This window comes from Lissotriton vulgaris, chromosome 7, assembly GCF_964263255.1.
Source record: "Lissotriton vulgaris chromosome 7, aLisVul1.2, whole genome shotgun sequence".
In the NCBI taxonomy this organism is placed as follows: domain Eukaryota; kingdom Metazoa; phylum Chordata; class Amphibia; order Caudata; family Salamandridae; genus Lissotriton; species Lissotriton vulgaris.
Genome location: NC_141695.1, coordinates 1,596,017,263 through 1,596,034,907, shown reverse-complemented (window position 1 = coordinate 1,596,034,907; position 17,645 = coordinate 1,596,017,263). Strand labels below are relative to the sequence as shown.

Sequence of the window (17,645 nt, the reverse complement as noted above, 5' to 3'; positions counted from 1 at the left end):
TTTTATACCTGTAGTGGGCACCATCATACCTGCAGTATTCCCAAAATTGGCAGTATTAAACCAAGGCCATCATTGTACCAGGCTGGCCGCCTTCTGCCATGGATTCACACAATATTACCGTTATTGTATCAGCGCCATCCATATGCCAAGATTTGGTTGCATCGTGCCACGAATGCTTATAATGTGCCAGGATGCCAGGAATTACTACAGTTAAGCCATGGATAGCAATATAACAGATGCTGACATTATGATGCCATTGATGCTCACAATATGCCAATAATTACCACCATTGTGCATCATTGGATCAGTGTTGGGCACCATTATGTTTGATGTAAGCAGTATTTCACGATTTACCACCATTGTGCCAGAGCCAGCACCATAGCAAGGTTGGGCCACATCACGCCTAGAATGGCCACAATATTCTAAGAATTTCTACCAGTATGCAAGGGTCAGCACTGCACCAGGGTTTACCTACAATATGCCAAGATTCATCACCATCATGGCAGGGTAGTATTGTACCAAGGATGGGCATGCCGTATATGCCCACAGCATGCCAAGAGCCACCAACATTATACCGGGGCCACCAATATACTAGGGCTGGATATTACACACACACTTGTGCACACACAGCAGATTGTCGTTGGTTTCTAACTTTGCGCATCATTAACAATGGGCCAGATTCACAGAATGAATTTAAGACTCAATCCTAAACTTACTACTATATTGGTATTCACAGAATGCACTTACTACTTTTGGCATTCACAGAAGTTAGGATTCTGTCTTAAGACAAACTTAAGACAGACTTAAGACAAAATCCTAACTTGTCTGTCTTAAGTCGGTCTTAAGTTTGTCTTAAGTCTGAAATCCTAACTTCTGTGAATACCAAAAGTAGTAAGTGCATTCTGTGAATGCCAAAAGTAGTCAGTGCATTCTGTGAATACTAAAATAGTAGTAAGTTTAGGATTGAGTCTTAAGTTCATTCTGTGAATCGGGCCCTTTGTGTATAATGTTTTTTGACACTCAATATACACGTTTTTACTGATAAGATGCTATTGTTTTTGAAACAAATTCTTAATGATGTGTAGAAATGCGATTTCTTGCCATGCCTTAACCAGGTCACAAATTAAGTTCAGGTCACAAATTAAGTTCAAACACCATCTTTTCTAAAAATGGAAGTCACCTCTGTCACGCATGTTCCTTCCCATCCCACGCCAACTTATCTCCTCACAAACTGCGCTGCACACAGTCAAGACGAAATGTACTGATTTATTTTCACTGTTATTCTGGTATCTATAAATTCTCCCCAGCTCATTCACAACCCGCAACATCACCAAGGTTGTTCCGTTGTTTCATGTGCATATAGTTATTGTTAATGTATCTAGTTTTGTTCTAGCATCCCGGACGACATTTGTATAGGGATGTGATGAATATTTATTCATGTAGCGAGTTAATGCTTAGGTGTTAAGGCAATTTGATGTTTATTTGTCATGTGCTCAGATGTGGTGATGGAGTTGGCCTAATGGCTAAGGCGGTCGACCTCGAATCTGGGGAACTGGTTTCGAGTCTCGGCAATGATGCTGAACACCCTGTGATTCTGGGCAAACCACTTTGGGCCAGATGTAGGAAGCGTAATACCGGTCGGTAACGGCCGAAATTACCGAATTAGGCTTTTCAGACGTAGGGGCCTAATGTAAGGATTCGGTAATTTACCGAATCTGTAATTTAAGGAATCAGTAAATTACCGAATTCTTAAATACCGATTCGGTAAATTACCGAATCCCTAATGTAGGGAGCACTCAAATGAGTGCTTTTCCCATTTTAGGATTCGTTATTTACCACCAACTACAAGTTGGTAAAATTGAAAACCCCAAAAGAAGCAATTTTTCGCTAATTATTACAGTGCCATGTGGCAGACATACATGCCCTTAGGGCATGTATGTGTGCCACATGTGCACCCATACACAATTCAGGGGTGCAACAGAGTGTCAAAGTAACACCCTGCCACCCTTCATTCGGTATTTACCGAATCTCACCGATTCATTAATACTTATAGAATGAATACCTACATCCCATTTACCGGTTCTAAAATACCGAATCGGTAAAATTCGGTATTTTAGAATCAATAAATCTGGATTACCTAGATCTGACCCTTAATCTCAAGTGCCTAACAAAAATAAATGTGTGTCCTCATGTAACGCTACTGGTGCTATGTAAAGCGCTCTGATACCTGATTCGGGTCAAGTTTGCGCCATATAAAACTCTGCAAAAACAAAAAATGCTGCATTAGCAGCTCACATCACAGTGAGAATGCAGATCTTGCAATTTCACCTACAAAAATAATGTATAAAAAAACAATTTTGGGGTTGAGTAAGGAAGTTTTCCTGTCATAGTAGGGATGCTGTCAGTTACTCTCTAAATTTTGCTGTCCATTTGGGACTTAGAATAATTTTTGATTTTGCATTTCTGTATAACCTTTACATTGAGAGCCTTCACAGTGTTGCCTCTGTGTAACCCTTATTTTAATTTGTCATAAACCCTTTAACTTTATTTGATCTACAACTCAGTTATTCAGTAGACCTATTTACTTACTAAAATGTGTTTATGAGTTTGACGCTTTGGGAGATGCCTTAACGCATGGACACATTGCCTCACGAAATTGAGGTTTAACACCATCTCCGATTGAGTGAAATAGGCAATTCTGCTTATGGTAAATTCTGAGGGTGTCTAAAATTTTGAGGTATACACACACACACAGAGGCACACACAGACACACCCACACCCCAAAAAAGCGATGTTTTACTTGCACTGCTACTCATTCCATTTTGGCTAGATACCACACCTCGCCCATATTGTGCTTCTCGGCTTCAGGCCTGGTTCCTTCCACTGTAACAGTGAAAGGCACTGTGTACACACTAACATCATTATTCTCATCAATATGATGATATATATAACGCTTTTACTACTCTGCGGTTTCCAAGCACAAATCCTCGCTATACCCAAGATCCAAAACAGGTGTGTTTTCAAAGCTTTCTTAAAAGTAAGCATGTTATTGCTCTGCGCCCTGCTGTGTTACATGCCTTTTTACAAAATATATATATACGCAGAGACTCCAGGGGATTTTGACCTTCAATTACAACAAAGATACATTCTATGGAGGACACAGAGTTCCATTTTAGGAAGCCCTGATTGCCTGGTAAGGAAAAGGACGAGTGGAATCTCCCTAGACAGATTTGTATCTTGCTGCATTCCTGGAAGCTGGGTGTAGACATACTGGAGGGAAAAGAAAGAGACTTGCTCTACAATTCCAAAGATTGCTCTTTGATTCACTGATAGATCACCAGGACACATCTCAGGAAGGGAGATGGGTCTGATAAGTGAATCATAAGGATTAGGGCTTGGGGTCTGGAATTAACCTTTTGATGTACAATTACTTGTGGTAGACATCCTCCCATGAATTGTGTTGTGTAAAATCAGCTTCGAAGTTGTGCCTGCCTGGCAGACCTCTTTCATGGAAACGGATGAAACGGAGATGGGCCCCCTTCAAAACAATGAGTTCCAATGTAAAACTTCGAAGACCCAGACCCTAAATCAAATTTGGTGTCTGAAAGAGGACTATAACAAGGGGAGGTTGAGTCTAAATGTTGTCGTCTGTCAGGTAGCTATACGGGCTGTGTGCGAAGGGGAAGCTCTGCAAGACTTCTGCCTGTGACCAGGACTGGGGGCCAAGCTCGGCTACTCTCTTTGCTGAGCAAAGGAACATCACCCAGGGAAACCAAGACCACTTGCCCTGGAGCCTGGAGCACCAGCACCTGTCTGTTTGCCAAGACCAGTGTGCCCTGAGAGGAGGAGGACAGTGTTAAAGGTAGCGAGGTCCAGTAGGGAGCTCCACCATGAGGACTCCTTGTGCGAGGTGTGAGGAGTTGGCGGTGCACCGTTCGGGCTGTAGCCTGTAGCAAGTCTGTCTTTAGCGACCCCTGTATGCCAGGAGATGAATGATCTTCAGGTTGCTCTGGCTCTGTGGATGTGCAGGGTTTCGGCCAGTTCGACGTTGGAAGATCGGAGGTTTCTTTTGGGTATGTGGAAGTTGATTCTGTCTTTGCGGTATTTGGGTCCGTTGTTGTGTAGCCATTTGTAGGCATGAGTGAGGATTTTGAAGGTGACTCTTTTCTCCACGGGGAGCCAGTGGAGTCTTTGTAGGTGCTGGGTGATGTATTTGTGCCGGGGGATGCCAAGGACCAGTCTGTCGGCGGTGTTCTGTATTGTCTGGAGTTTGCGGAGTTGGGACTTGTTGATGCCGGCGTAGAGAGCATTTCCCTAGTCCAGTCTGCTGGCGATGAGTGTGTGGAGGACTGTCTTCCTTGACTCAGGGGGATCCACTTGAAGGTCTTGCGGAGGATGCAGAGGATGTTGAAGCAGCTGGAGGTGACGTCATTGACCTGGCGGTTCATGGTGAGTGATGAGTCGAGTACGATGCTGAGGTTCTTGGCGTGGTCTGAGGGGATAGGTGGGCTTCCGAGGGCGGTCGGCCACCATGTGCTGTCCCATGCTGAAGGGGTAGTACCGAGGACGAGCACTTCTGTCTTCTCGGCGTTGAGCTTCAGGCAGCTGTTGGTCATCCAGATTGCGACGTCTTGCATTCCTTTCTGGAAGTTGAGTTTAGCGGTGGTGGGGTCTTTGGTGAGGGAGAGGATGAGTTGGGTGTCGTTAGTGTAGCGTTGAGGCCGTGTTTCGGACGATGGCTGCGAGCGGGGCCATGTAAATGTTGAAGAGGTTCGGGCTCAGTGATGACCAGTGTGGGACTACGTAGGTGATTTTCGTGTGGTCGGAGAGGAAGGGTGGCAGTCTGATCTTTTGGCTTCTTCCGGTGAGGAATAATCGGATCCAATCCTTGTATGACTGCGTTGTTTAGTCTGGTGGCTAGTGTGTGGTGGGAGTGGGTGTTGAAGGCTGCTGATAGGTCGAGTAGGATGAGGGCAGCGGAGTGGCCTTGGTCCAGGAGGGCGGGGATTTTGTCTGTGGCGGCTAGTAGGGCGAACTCTGTGCTGTGGTTGCCTCGGAATCCGGATTGGGATGGTTCGAGGATGGCGTTCTCTTCGATGAATCAGTCAATCTGTTGACTGTTATCTCTGCAACTTTGGCTGCAAAGGGGAGGAGCGAGATGGACCGATAGTTCCTGAGGCCGGTGGGGTCAGCTGTGGGCTTCTTGAGCAGGGGTCTGACTTCTGCGCGCTTCCAGTCATCTTGGAAGGTGCCTGTTTTGAAGGTGGTGTTGATGGTGCGTTGTAGTTTGGGTGCGATGGCGGCCTTTGCTCTGTGGTAGATGTAAGGGGGCAGCGGTCGGTGGGGGCCCAAGTGGATGCCTTTCATGGTCAAGGCGGTGTCTTCGGCCGTGATCTGTGTCCAGTTGGAGATGGTGGGCTGTCCGGTGTCTCTGGGGGGCCGTCTTTGGCGCCTGTTGGATGTTCGGCGAAGTTGTTGTAGAGGTTTTTGATCTTGAGGTGGAAGTAGGTTGCAAGCTTGTCGCAGAGGTCTTGGGATGGGGTGATGTCTGTGGCTGCGCTGGGTGGGTTGGTGAATTCTTGAATGACGCAGAAAAGTTCCTTGGAGTTGGTGGAGTTGGCGAGGATTTTGTTGTAGATGAAGTTCCTCTTGGTGTCTCTGGTTTGGTTGCGGTAGTCCGTCATGGCCTCCTTGTAGGTGGTGTGGTTTTCGATTGTCTTATTATTTCTCCAGTTCTTCTCCAGGCGTCTGCAGGTGCGCCTGGCTTCTTGGAGAGCGGTGGTGTACCAGGCGGCTTTCCTGGAGCATTGTATGTCGGGGCTGCGTAGCGGGGAGAGCTCGTCAGCACAGTTGGAGATCCAGGTGTGGAGTTCTCTGGCTGCGTTGTTTGCTTCGGATGCCCAGGTGTAGTTGTCTTGGGTGAGGGTGGAGTTAAGTTGCTCGTCGGTAACCTTGCTCCAGTTCCTGCGTGGTGGGCGTGGGGCTGGTTTAGGTGCCTTGAGTTTGTCGACGGCACAGTTTACGCGGTGGTGGTGGGTCCATGGCGGTTGCGTTGTGTGGCTGAAATGGACGCTGTTTCCTGCCGTGAAGATGGGATCGGGGGTGTGCCCTGCTCTGTGGGTCGGTGTGTTGATGAGTTGTTTAAGTCTGATGCTGGCGAGGTTGTCACGAAGGGTGGTGGAGTTGTGGTCGCTGGGGTTGTCGAGGTGGAAGTTCAGGTCTTCAATGAGTATGTAGATAGTAGAGGCGATGGCGTTGGGTGTGATGAAGTTGGTGATGTGGTGGCGAAGGGTGTCAGGGGGGCAGGGGGTTCGTAGACGAGGGTTCCTCGGAGTGTGGTTTTGGGGGTGGTCTGGATCTGGAAGTGCAGGTGTTCGGCAGAGGGGAAGGTTTCTCTGAAGTTGATGAGGCAGAGGGTCCTCCTGTGGGCGATGGCGAGGCCCCCTCCAGGGTTGTTGGGGTGGTCTTTCCTCTGGATCTTGTCTCTGTCCGGGATGTGGGTGTTGATGTCTGGGGCGGAGAATGCGTTGGTCCAGGTCTCTGTGAAGAAGGCGATGTTGGGCGAGGAGTCGAGTAGGTTCCAGATTTCCATGGCGTATTTGTGTACGGAGTGTACGTTGAGGAGGATGCATTTTAGGGTGTCGCCGGTGTTGGTGTCGATGGTGTTGGAGGTCGGGTTGGCGGTGAGGGTCTGTCTGCAGTGAAGGCAGGAGAACTAGCTGTGGGTTGTGTTCGGCGAGGCCTGTTGGCATTCTCCAAGTCTTCCAGGGTTGAGTGCGAGGAGGGTGGTGCTGTTGTAGCGGTGGATGGTCGGAGATCCGGGATTCCTGGCGCTGGTCGCGGTCGGGTTGTGGACGGGTGCAGACCGGACCTGTGGATGCCTGAGTAACGATCCCCATCTGCCAGGAGGAGCTGCTGTGGTATGCCAGATTACACCTGAGATTATGTTGTGCTCTTAAATTACTGCGGCAATCCTATATGCCAAGGATTGCAGCTAGGACCAAATAATCAAATAAGTCGAGCCATCGCCCGGACTGAAGTGAGGCTGTGACAGGAGACCTAGACACACCAAAGGATCTGCACTGACTGACCCCCGTGCACCAGGAGGATGCAGAGGAGGACGATGCGCCCTCATGGGACTCCCGTCAGAAGCAAAAGGACTGACTTCCCCCGCAGGGAAGGACTTGACTTACTGCATCACTGTATGCCAGAAGCTGCTCCGATAGCTGAGGAGACTGTCTGTGTCAAAGTCAAAGTCAAAATATGCTTTATTCGATTTTTACAGCAGTTAAAAAATCATAGAAGCAGCAATAAATATACATTTTATATTAAATAGACATCTTACAAGTTTAAAAACATTAAAAAAAGTATTAAACAGATACATTACCGATCCAAAGCATTTACATACTAAAAATTAACAGCCATTAAGTTCCGTCTCCTCAGGATGCTTTTTAGGAAGCCAATCACAACCATAATACATTTTCCACTCTCCAGTCTCTGTAGACTTAAATAAGCTGGTCTACATGGCCTCCAGAAACCCTCGCTCAGATATTGTCTAATCCATGTTCTGCGTTCCTTCTCATAATATTTGCAGAATAATGTTACATGGAAGGTCCATTGTTGTGATACATTATCACAAGGACATGTATCCAGACTCCTAGACCAGTTATTTTTTGTAGGAAAAGTTACTAAATGATGGAATAAATTAAACCTGAACCTGGTCAGAATAAAACGTTCAAAACCCAAGGTACATAATGATAAATACGGTTGGATAGTATAACAGACCAGTGACAGGTGATGTTGGATAACATTTTTTTTAGTGAGCTCAACTGAACACCTTAACAATTCATAGTGGCTCATACACAATCTTTTTCATTCTTATCTCGATATCCCACTTAATAGTTCAGGGTTAATAAATAATTCTGGTCTTTGTAGATCATTAAATGTTCTCCTAATGAACTCAAGCCAAGGAATATTTTTAGCGTTATCCAAAATCATTACATCATAAATAATTCCCCTGTTAAGGAACAACGCTTCTACAGTCCACACCCTGAGCCAGAGTAAAATTGGTTGCAACTGTATGAGATCAGAAATATAATCCATTCCTAACTCTGCATGGCAGTTAAAAACTGCCTTACCCTGAGGAAGTGCTAACAAATATCTAAAGAAGCCGTTTTCTACTATTTGGATGGGTGCTGTGTTTTGGAAACCCCCGATACCTGTCCCATAAAGAGCTATGCTTCTACATTTTGCCTTATAAATGCTTAAGAGTATTTCGGGTGATCTATTCCATAATTTTTTCGCAAAATTAATTAAGGCCGCAATGGAACGTTTGAACAATAAAGTTCTATTTTTAACAGCGGCATTCCATGACCCGGACCCATCTATTAGCACCCCCAGGTATGAAAAGCTTTTGGTCTGTTCAATTGTAAGGCCATCGGTTTTGATGGCCTTGCATTTAGCTCTTGCTTTCCCACATGACATAATGAATGATTTTTTAGCATTAGTTTTTAGACCCCTACATTCCATGAACTGTACATATTTAGCTAATGCCTTCTGGGCACCAACCCTGGTTCTGGCCATTAGTACAGCGTCATCCGCATAGAGAAGGGAAACCCCCTGCTTTTTGCCATACCTAGGTGAATCCACTACATTGGCCTCCAATTCCCTCTCCAAAGCGTTCGTATATATGGAGAAAAGGAATGGGGCCAACACACAGCCCTGTCTGACTCCCTTCTCTATACGGAATGACCCCGTACAATCTCCTCTCAGCCCATGTCTCACCTTCGCGGTTGCACCTGAGTACAGCTGTCGGAGAAAGTTCAGTATTGCAGGTTCCACCCTGTATTCCTCCAATATTTGGCACAATTTATCGTGATCCACGCAGTCGAAAGCGGCTGAGAGGTCGACAAATATGGCGTGAATACAACCTTTCTTAGCTTGGGTGCATTTTCCTTGGATCATCACAAAATTCAATACCTGCTCTACTGTACCCATCCCTTCCCTCAAGCCGTACTGGACTGTGCTTAGTATGTTGTTTTCATTTTCCCAGTTTTGTAATTTGCCAATGACTACCCTACCTGCTATTTTCATGAGGGAGTCCAAGAGGGATATAGGCCTATAATTGCTTGGGGATTCTCTATCCCCTTTTTTATAGATGGGGATGAATATTGATTCTGCCCAGGTTTTAATAAAGCCTTCCGGACAACAGGCCCTTAGGACACGTGTACAGATTGGGGCCCAGAGTTCAATAGTCAGTTTGAAGATATCATTTGGGACTCCATCTGGGCCCGGGCCTTACTTCATTTGCTGTTGTTTATAGCATTCAAAACTTCCTTCTATGAAATTTCAATGTCTATCGGGAAATTATTCTTCTCTTTAATTGCCGGGTTGTTTGCCATTCCCATAGTTACCAGATTCTCATCCTACTTTTTATATACCTTTGAAAAGAAGCCTATCCATGTGCTTTCGTCTATGGCAACTTCAATTCTTGCAGTATCCAGTTTGGTGAAATAGGGAGCTCTTACTGCTTGCCAAAACATTTTGCTTTCTCTACGCTGCGAGGCTTTAAGAGAGTGAGCCTGCGAATGCCTAACGCTGCCACATGTACTGTGAGCAGCCTGACTTTGCAGAGCCATCGGATCATGTGAGTGCCCATGTTGAGGGTGCCCACTGGAATGCTAAATGCTTCTGTGGTGCAGGAGCGGGTAGTACTTGAACTATTGGGTCCCCAGGGGATTCACTGCTCAAGGTCCTGCGTCACCATAGACACTTTTGACTGAAATCCTGAAGAACCAAAAGGGAGCTCTTTAGTTCAGCCACCAGCGAATGGGAAATAACTCTGAGTAGGTTACACAAAGATGGTGCGATAGAGATTCACCTGATGACCACTAGAGCCCAATTTCAAGGGCTATTGTATTGTTGCATATGAATGCTGCATCTCTGCATATGTAGAGTAAGAAATAAAATGCTACTTTTTCTTATAAAAGCAAGTATTTGGCTGGACGTTGATTTATTGTTTGTACTGTTTTGCATTTTGAGTTTTGAGTCGTGTTCACTCACATTTCTCTACATCCCCCTGAGGGAGTCTTGACTGCTCGACCACAGCTACCACTGAGAGTCAATTGCAGGAGGGGAACTTAGTCCAATTGAGCGGAATCCAAAATTTAGGTCGGGCCCCAAGACATTATGAGTAAACGGCCTCAACCACCAATGTTAGGCCCAGTACCAGTAGCCAAATGGGGTTCTGACAAGAGACATTGTTATGTTATGTTATTTTAACAAGTTCTTGTATAGTGCACGTACACCGAATTGTTTTTGTGGCGCTGCTCTAAGAAGTGCTGTATCCCTGGGGACTTACTCGTAGGCTTGTCTAAACAGCCAAGTCTTGAGGAGCTTCCTGAAGCTCAAGAGGTCTGTGCAAGATCTAGTTTCGTAGGGCAGAGAATTCCAGTAGCTGAGAGCTAATACTGCGAATCTGGCACCGCCCATGCGCTTCAATTTGAAGGAGGGGATAGATAGAAGATGCTTATGAGCCGAACGAATATTGAGCTTATATTTTTCAGAAGTATAGTGTCTTCCCTTTGTTCTTTTAGTAGGGGTATGAGTTCTGCATCCTTAAAGCATTTCGGAACTATCCCATGAGAAAGTGATTAATTCAGTCAAGTCAAGAAATGATTCTTGACTACAGATATCATTGATTTTAAGATACAAGGGTCACAGGTCGAGTAGTGATCAGAATTTCACCTTTGACGTAAGGCTTTGAAGTCGATCTTGGGGAGAAAGATTGAAGACCATTAAGATTCCTACTCAAAGGTCCTAGTTGCTGTCTGCACTCCTCAGGAGAATGCTTTCTTTAATTTGTTATCTTATCTATAAAGTAGTCATTTTATCTGTCATAAAACTCTTGTGTGGAGTTGATGTTCTGGTGTACAGAACAGAAGCTTGTCCAATACTTTAGAAATCTTTCCGCTTATTGTGTGCTTCTATAATGTTATTAGTGTAGTGATGAGTCTTTATTTTACCATCCTTTTTCTACACAGTATATTTGTATTTTGTATCCATAGGCGAAACAAAAGCTTTCCAATGCAACCAATGTGTGTTCAGCTGTGCGAAGCTCTTCAGCCTCACACGTCACCAGAGGAGCCACACGAACGAGAGACCACATATGTGTCACCTATGCAGCAAGGCGTTTCGCACCGTGACCCTCCTGCGGAACCATATGAATACACATATGGGTATGCTGCCCCTGTAGTTATCCTTGTATCTTGTCATTCTTTTACATACTTACCATTTAAAAGCCTACAGAAATGCTGTTTTATATTAATTTATTCCAATTTGTATACCGCTATCCACAAATATCATCAAATCTTAGAACTTTCTGAATTTAACAAGCTTTCCTGCAGACCTGGGAGAGCCATTAAGGAATGAAAGATTGTTTGGTCTTGTCTGTTGTTGGGTTTGAAGAGTGTAATTAGTAGAGATTTCGTACAGTATAACTATCACGTTTTTAGGTGGTTTGTGTGAGTTAAAGTAAAATAAATGTGATCTAGGAAGATCATTGTCGTGTCTGATGTGTACGTGTGGGTGTGCCGAAAAACTTTTTTTCTACTATAGTATAGTGCTTTTTTTATATATGCATAGCAGTCCAGACTGAAAGAGGCATGTTTTTGACACATGACTTCCTAGTCTTAAGGCAGAACGTCCTTGAAATGTAATTCGTAGTCCCCATATCTTGCATAGGGGCCCGATTTACAGAACTAACTTAAGACAAAATCCTAAACTTACTACTTTTGGTATTCACAGTAGGCGTTTAGTAGTAGTAAAGTTTGGATTTTGTCTTAAGTCTTTCCTGAGTTTATCTTAAGTCTGTCTTAAGTTTGTCTTAAGTCTGTCTTAAGTCTGTCTTAAGTCTGTCCTACTACTTTTGGTATTCACAGAAGGCATTTAGTAGTAGTAAAGTTAGGATTTTGTCTTAAGTTTGACTTAAGACAGACTTAAGACAAACTTAAGACAAACTTAGGTCAGACTTAAGACAGACTTAAGACAGACTTAAGAGAGACTTAAGAGAGACTTAAGAGAGACTTAAGACAGACTTAAGACAGACTTAAGACAAACTTAGGACAGACTTAAGACAGACTTAAGACAAAATCCTAAATTTCCTACTACTAAATGCCTTCTGTGAATACCAAAAGTAGTAGGTTTAGGATTTTGTCTTAAGTTAGTTCTGTGAATCGGGCCCTAGATGTTTAGGGTTAATTTTTTTAACGATACCCCCTCGAATGTCATTTGATAACATTTCATGTCAGTCAGAAAGTCTAAATGGTCCCTGAAGGTTTTAATGGTGGGTACCTACAAAAAACTCAGGCATGGTAGCATGGGATTCAATTAAAACACAGTGAGCTGATGTACTTAGTAAAGTAGCAAGAGTGATCCAAGAAGTGTGGCTTTTACATGCATGTTAATGAGACAGGATTCCTTCTGCAAATTCTACTGAATGGAGTGATTAACTACCTGTGAGGCCATGCTGCCCAGCAACACTGTAGCCCCCCCCCTTATTTTGGAATTTGTAAAATGCTGTTATCCCAGCCCTCTCCCTTAAAGAATAATAGTGGCTGTGATTGGCATGATGTAAAGATAGATTGTGGGCCTCCCTGACTGTTGTCTGTAAAACCCTGATGCTCAAGCTTAATATGTTTGTGTCTAGAAAGAAGAGCAGGGCAGCTTGCTGGGCATGGCGCTTGCCAAGATGGTACCACAGTCCCTTGCTTTTTAGGAGTCCTTGGCAGGGGGATGAGACTATTTGAGTCTCAATGAATCTGTGTCTGTTCCTCTGCTGTTGCTTGCTATTGCACTTTATGAGATTTGCTTCTAATGGCTTATTATCTGCTTTTATTCTTAATTATTTTAAGTAGGATGTCTTTTTTTAAATGGAAACAATGAATATTCTATATTTTTATGTATTCTGTACTTTTATGGCAACTGCCAAAGTAAAGATATATGAATGAATGAAAGCCCAAATGCACCCCCTCATTGTCAGTGTGTAAAGCTGTCCCTCACAGAGAGCTTCCGATCTGCAATAGATATCATCCTCTTTGAGGTGTTGGTAATATCCATCCAATCAAGGGCTAGTGACTGTGGTAGAGGATGGAAATTATTGTTAAAATATTCTTCCGGAAGAGGCCCCATGTCTGTCAACCCACCTGGCCTTCTAAACCTGGAGTTGGCTGCTGTCTCAGAAAAAGTTTCCTGTCCTTCGCCCAATAATAATTCCAGATTTGTTAAGCACGACTTATCACCTCTAAGGGTATCTAGGCGCTGGGGACCGTTGGGGAGATGAAGTGAGCCATTGCCCAGAGTCACATGATGCTGAGCTGCCGCCGGCATCGGCCATGGAAACTCTACCACCACGCTCATGAGTCAGCTGCTCTGGCCGCTGCCCCACACCTCCCCCACCCAAGGAAGACCCCATATCTGTGTGTTTATGGCAGGAGCCGTTGAGTGGTGGAAAGGTGACAGTAGAACCAGCATTGATTTAATTTGTGAAAACAAAAGTCCTATAAATATTGCATCACAGTTGCTGGGAGATTTCCTGTTTGGGACAGCCATGGCTAACATGGCTGTACTAGAGTCAAGGTTATAAAGAACAAGGGTCCTTAGCTTATTCAAGAATCAAAACAATACAGTATAGGTACACAATGGAAGCTATACGAGTTTAAGGTTTCCAGACCCAGCCGGGAAAGGAGTTTATTTTCTGGAGGCAATATCCAATCTTACAATATAGACAAAATAGCTAGACACAAGCCTGTGCCGTACAAAAAGGAGGGGAAAAATAGTAAGGATAGCGTAAAAGTGAAAGTGGTGTCTTTCAGGCAAAGGAAAGGAGCAAGGACAGGGTACTGTAGAGAGTCAAAAATTAATATCAGTATCGCCTGGAGTTGGGTATACACAATCACATTTGACAATAATACAAGTGTAAAACCCACTCATGGGTGTCGACGTTTCGATCCCTTTAGCTCAACTAAATACACGGGATCATCATCAGGACTTTTATAATAGACAAAAACATGCCTGAATGAAATAAACACAGCCTGTCAGGAGAAAAAGAAAAGAGCAAAAATTTTTTCCAAAGACTTAAGAGAGTTTTTTCACATATATGCCAACTTAGTAACACTTTTACAGTGTGTGACCACGTGCACAGTGTTTGTGCCCTAATAACAGCCAACAATATTTACATATTCCTCGGATTCGCAGTGTCATGCGTGAAAAATTACGTCAAAAGACTGTGTCGTGATTGTGTTTGGACTCGGGGAGGAAGGATATACATCGTGGAGTGAAAAATACCAGTCTAAGTGACTAAGGGTGGTGCAACTGGAATGTGCCCTGCCGGTTCAGTATTGGAACAGGGGTGTTCATACCTCCGTAGGTCGGGGGGAACGACCTCTAACGGTGAGTGGTCCTTCTCTTCAAATTACAGCGATGGTGCTGAAATAAGGGCAGACCATAGAGGGGAATTAGGGTTGGTGAAACTGGAAGGTCATGAGAGCAGTGAGGAGTAGGATAAAAACGGACCTACCACGTAAATACACGTCAGGGAGGGCTTTGAGGGGGTCCGGAGGAAGGTTACTTAATTAACAGGTAAGTGGAAGTAACTCGAGGTCCGTTTCCAACTGCAGGTAATAGCAGCTCTGAAAACACAAAGTTAAATTTAGCTTGGGCGTGTGGAAATGGAAAGTGCTTCCCATCCAAGGGGGGTAGGAATTAAGAGGACATACCTTACTCCACTCTGTGTGTGATCAAGGAGTAGTTTTGACAATGCAGGCAGCGATGGCCGTACATGTAGAATGCCAACAGTGTGGCGTTAAGGACGCTGTGAAGAGACAAGGGGGAAGCAATTCAGCGCATGATTATGCTGGCGAGCCAGTCACTGGATGGGAAACGAAGCCAGCGACGTGCACTCACCAAGTCTGAATGTAGACGCGTCTCTCGTGGGGCTGCTCGGTCGATGCCGGATGCTTCGCAATGGTCGCTGTGTACGGGCGGACTGGATAAAGCCTCGCCGGTCACGTGACTGGTGTTGCGAGCGTCAAAACTGTTAGTAAAGGCGGGGGCCATCTTGGAGTGGGTAGTGGCGCTTTCACTGTGGGGGAGTGCTCGGAATTACCATTAGTGACCAAAGTGAAGCATTCACAGTTTGTGACAAAAGTAAATTTTAGATTTTAAATATCAGAATAGAAACCAGGTGCTGACATAATTACATTACTTCTTATTATTCATACTTCATGTATGAATCCAAAGTAGTGTTTCTTTGTGGTAACACTCTGTTTATGAGTACCGGATTGTTAAATATAAACAGATTTTACCAGTTTGTCATTCCGTTAATTTTTCTTGGTATAGTCTCTTGCTTCTGCATACTCTTGGTTCAATCAAAGCAAAGTAGTCCAGTCCTCGCTGCGATTGAGTCCTTTTTGGATGGTATTGAACTGGATGATTGATTTCAGTTCCTCACGGTTCAGTATCTGTTGTAGGTTACCACCTCTCTGGGGTAATTTAATGGCCTTCAGAACGGTCCAACGGAGATCATCTGCCGTGTGGTTCAAGTGGCCAAAATGTTCAACCAGGGGTGCGTTGGGGGTTCCACATCTTATGCGACTGCGATGCTGACTTATTCTTGTTTTTACTTTTTGTGTAGTCTGGCCCACATACATCATGGGGCAAGGACATAAAATCGCATAAATAACATTGTGACTGTTACAGTTTGTGAAATCCCTCATGTCAATCGTGATGTTATTGTGACTAAACGTGCGCCCCTCAAGTGTCAGGTCACATACAATACATTGTCCACATTTAACATGACCTCTCAGTGGGGGTAAGCCCCAGTTTGACTCAATTGTGTTCATGGAAGGTGGTGCTGGTAGGGCTGCTCGAACAAGATGGTCTTTTATATTCCTACTTTTTTTGAACGCAAATAAGGGTCTGTCAAAAGTTAGCTGGCCCGAGTTTAAGGTTGGCCAATGTCTTAAAATTGTTTTGCGGATTTTATTCGAGATAGGTGAGAAAGTCGTAACACACGCTATTCTTTCTGTGTTGGGCCTGGTCTTAGGTTGGAGCAGGACCTCCCTGGGGCAATACCAAGCCCGTTTAGAAGCGTTCCTTACTATTCTGCTTGGATAGCCTCGTGCCTTTAGTTTGGAGCATAAGACGCCTGCCTCTCTAAAGTAATCAATTTTTGAGGAGCAATTACGTCTGATGCGCAGGAACTGCGAATAGGGGAGTGAGTCCTTAAGGGCCTTGGGGTGGTTGCTGTCGTACCTCAGAAGAGTATTACGCTCAGTGGGTTTCCTGTAGAGGCGAGTGAGAAGTTCACCCGACTCATGGTAGATCATAAGATCTAGGAATGGTATTTCCGTCTTGTGATATGTGAGCGTGAACTGCAAGTTGTCGCAATTATTATTCAACCAGTGTAGGAAAGAATTAAGAATTTCGCTCTCTGAATTCCATATTAAGAAGATATCGTCTATGTACCTGCGCCAGACACCTATGCTAGTTATGAAAGGGTTAGTGTCGGCCAGAATGTACTAGAGTCAAGGGCATACACTGGCAGGAATGATGTTGGTGAGGAAGACCCAAATAGGGCAGCCCGTCTGTTGGCCACTGTCGGTTCAGCAGCAAGGATTTACCCAATGGAGCGATGTCTGGAACCCGCGTTCCCCCAGCCTCCAGATGGGGTAGGGAAGCCGGGGAGACAACTGGGTCAGCTACAATTTTTGGGCGCTGTTCTCTTACCATTCGTCTCTAAATAACACCCTATTAGTCTATTCCAGTATAAAGGGGATGAGGAATATTAGACACGCATTAACATGTTCATCTATCATCAGAGCCTATATATACTTTTCAGTTCAGGAAAAATATTTATTTTGTCCAAGTTTATATAAGTGTACAGATGCTATTCATTATTGAGAAAAATAAATGACTATGTTTATGTTTCAGGGGTCCGGCCACACAAGTGCCCTGATTGTGAGATGGCGTTTGTGACCAGTGGGGAGCTTGTGCGACACAGACGCTACAAACACACCAATGAGAAACCCTTCAAGTGCAATATCTGTGATTACGCAAGCGTGGAAGTAAGTCATTATTTATTTATTAATTTAAAGAGTTTTATATAGCGCGGACAAGACCACAGGGGGTATCATAGCGCTTCACAGAAAGGTTGTTGCATAGTTACAAGGGTACAAGCAATATAAATGACATTAGAACAGGGAGGATCGACAAACGACACCATCGGTCACAACAGTTTGGCGGATGGGGTACTGTGTCCAAACGTGATGAGATCCTGCCTGCTGTACTACAGGTGCCATGGGCTATAATATACTTGTAGTATGGAAGGCGTGACATCCACCATGCTTATGACGGAGCATCCAGTCCACCAAACTCTTGGTAAAGTCCTTAATCTCCAACCAGTGACCGTCATTGACATGCACATCTTTGGCTGCTTTGATTTGTAGTTTTTGGTTCTTGGCTACCATTCATCAATTTCAGTACTTTCTGTAGGCACCTAGGGTATGAGTTGATGTTGGGCTTTCTCTCTCACTAAACCTTGACAAGCTCAAAACTTGTTATGTAATTGGGTGAAAGCTAAAAGCCTT

General features: G+C 44.5%; 1 protein-coding gene across 1 annotated transcript in view; it reads left to right on the top strand.

Annotated features, from left to right (window-relative positions):
* LOC147706051 (uncharacterized) overlaps positions 1-17,645 on the top strand; it is a 208,407-nt gene that overhangs the window by 47,327 nt on the left and 143,435 nt on the right. Inside the window, exons 4-5 of the mRNA XM_086929020.1 lie at positions 11,067-11,237; positions 16,990-17,123. Coding sequence (XP_086785146.1) covers positions 11,067-11,237; positions 16,990-17,123 — 305 coding nt within the window. The remainder of the gene's footprint in view (positions 1-11,066; positions 11,238-16,989; positions 17,124-17,645) is intronic.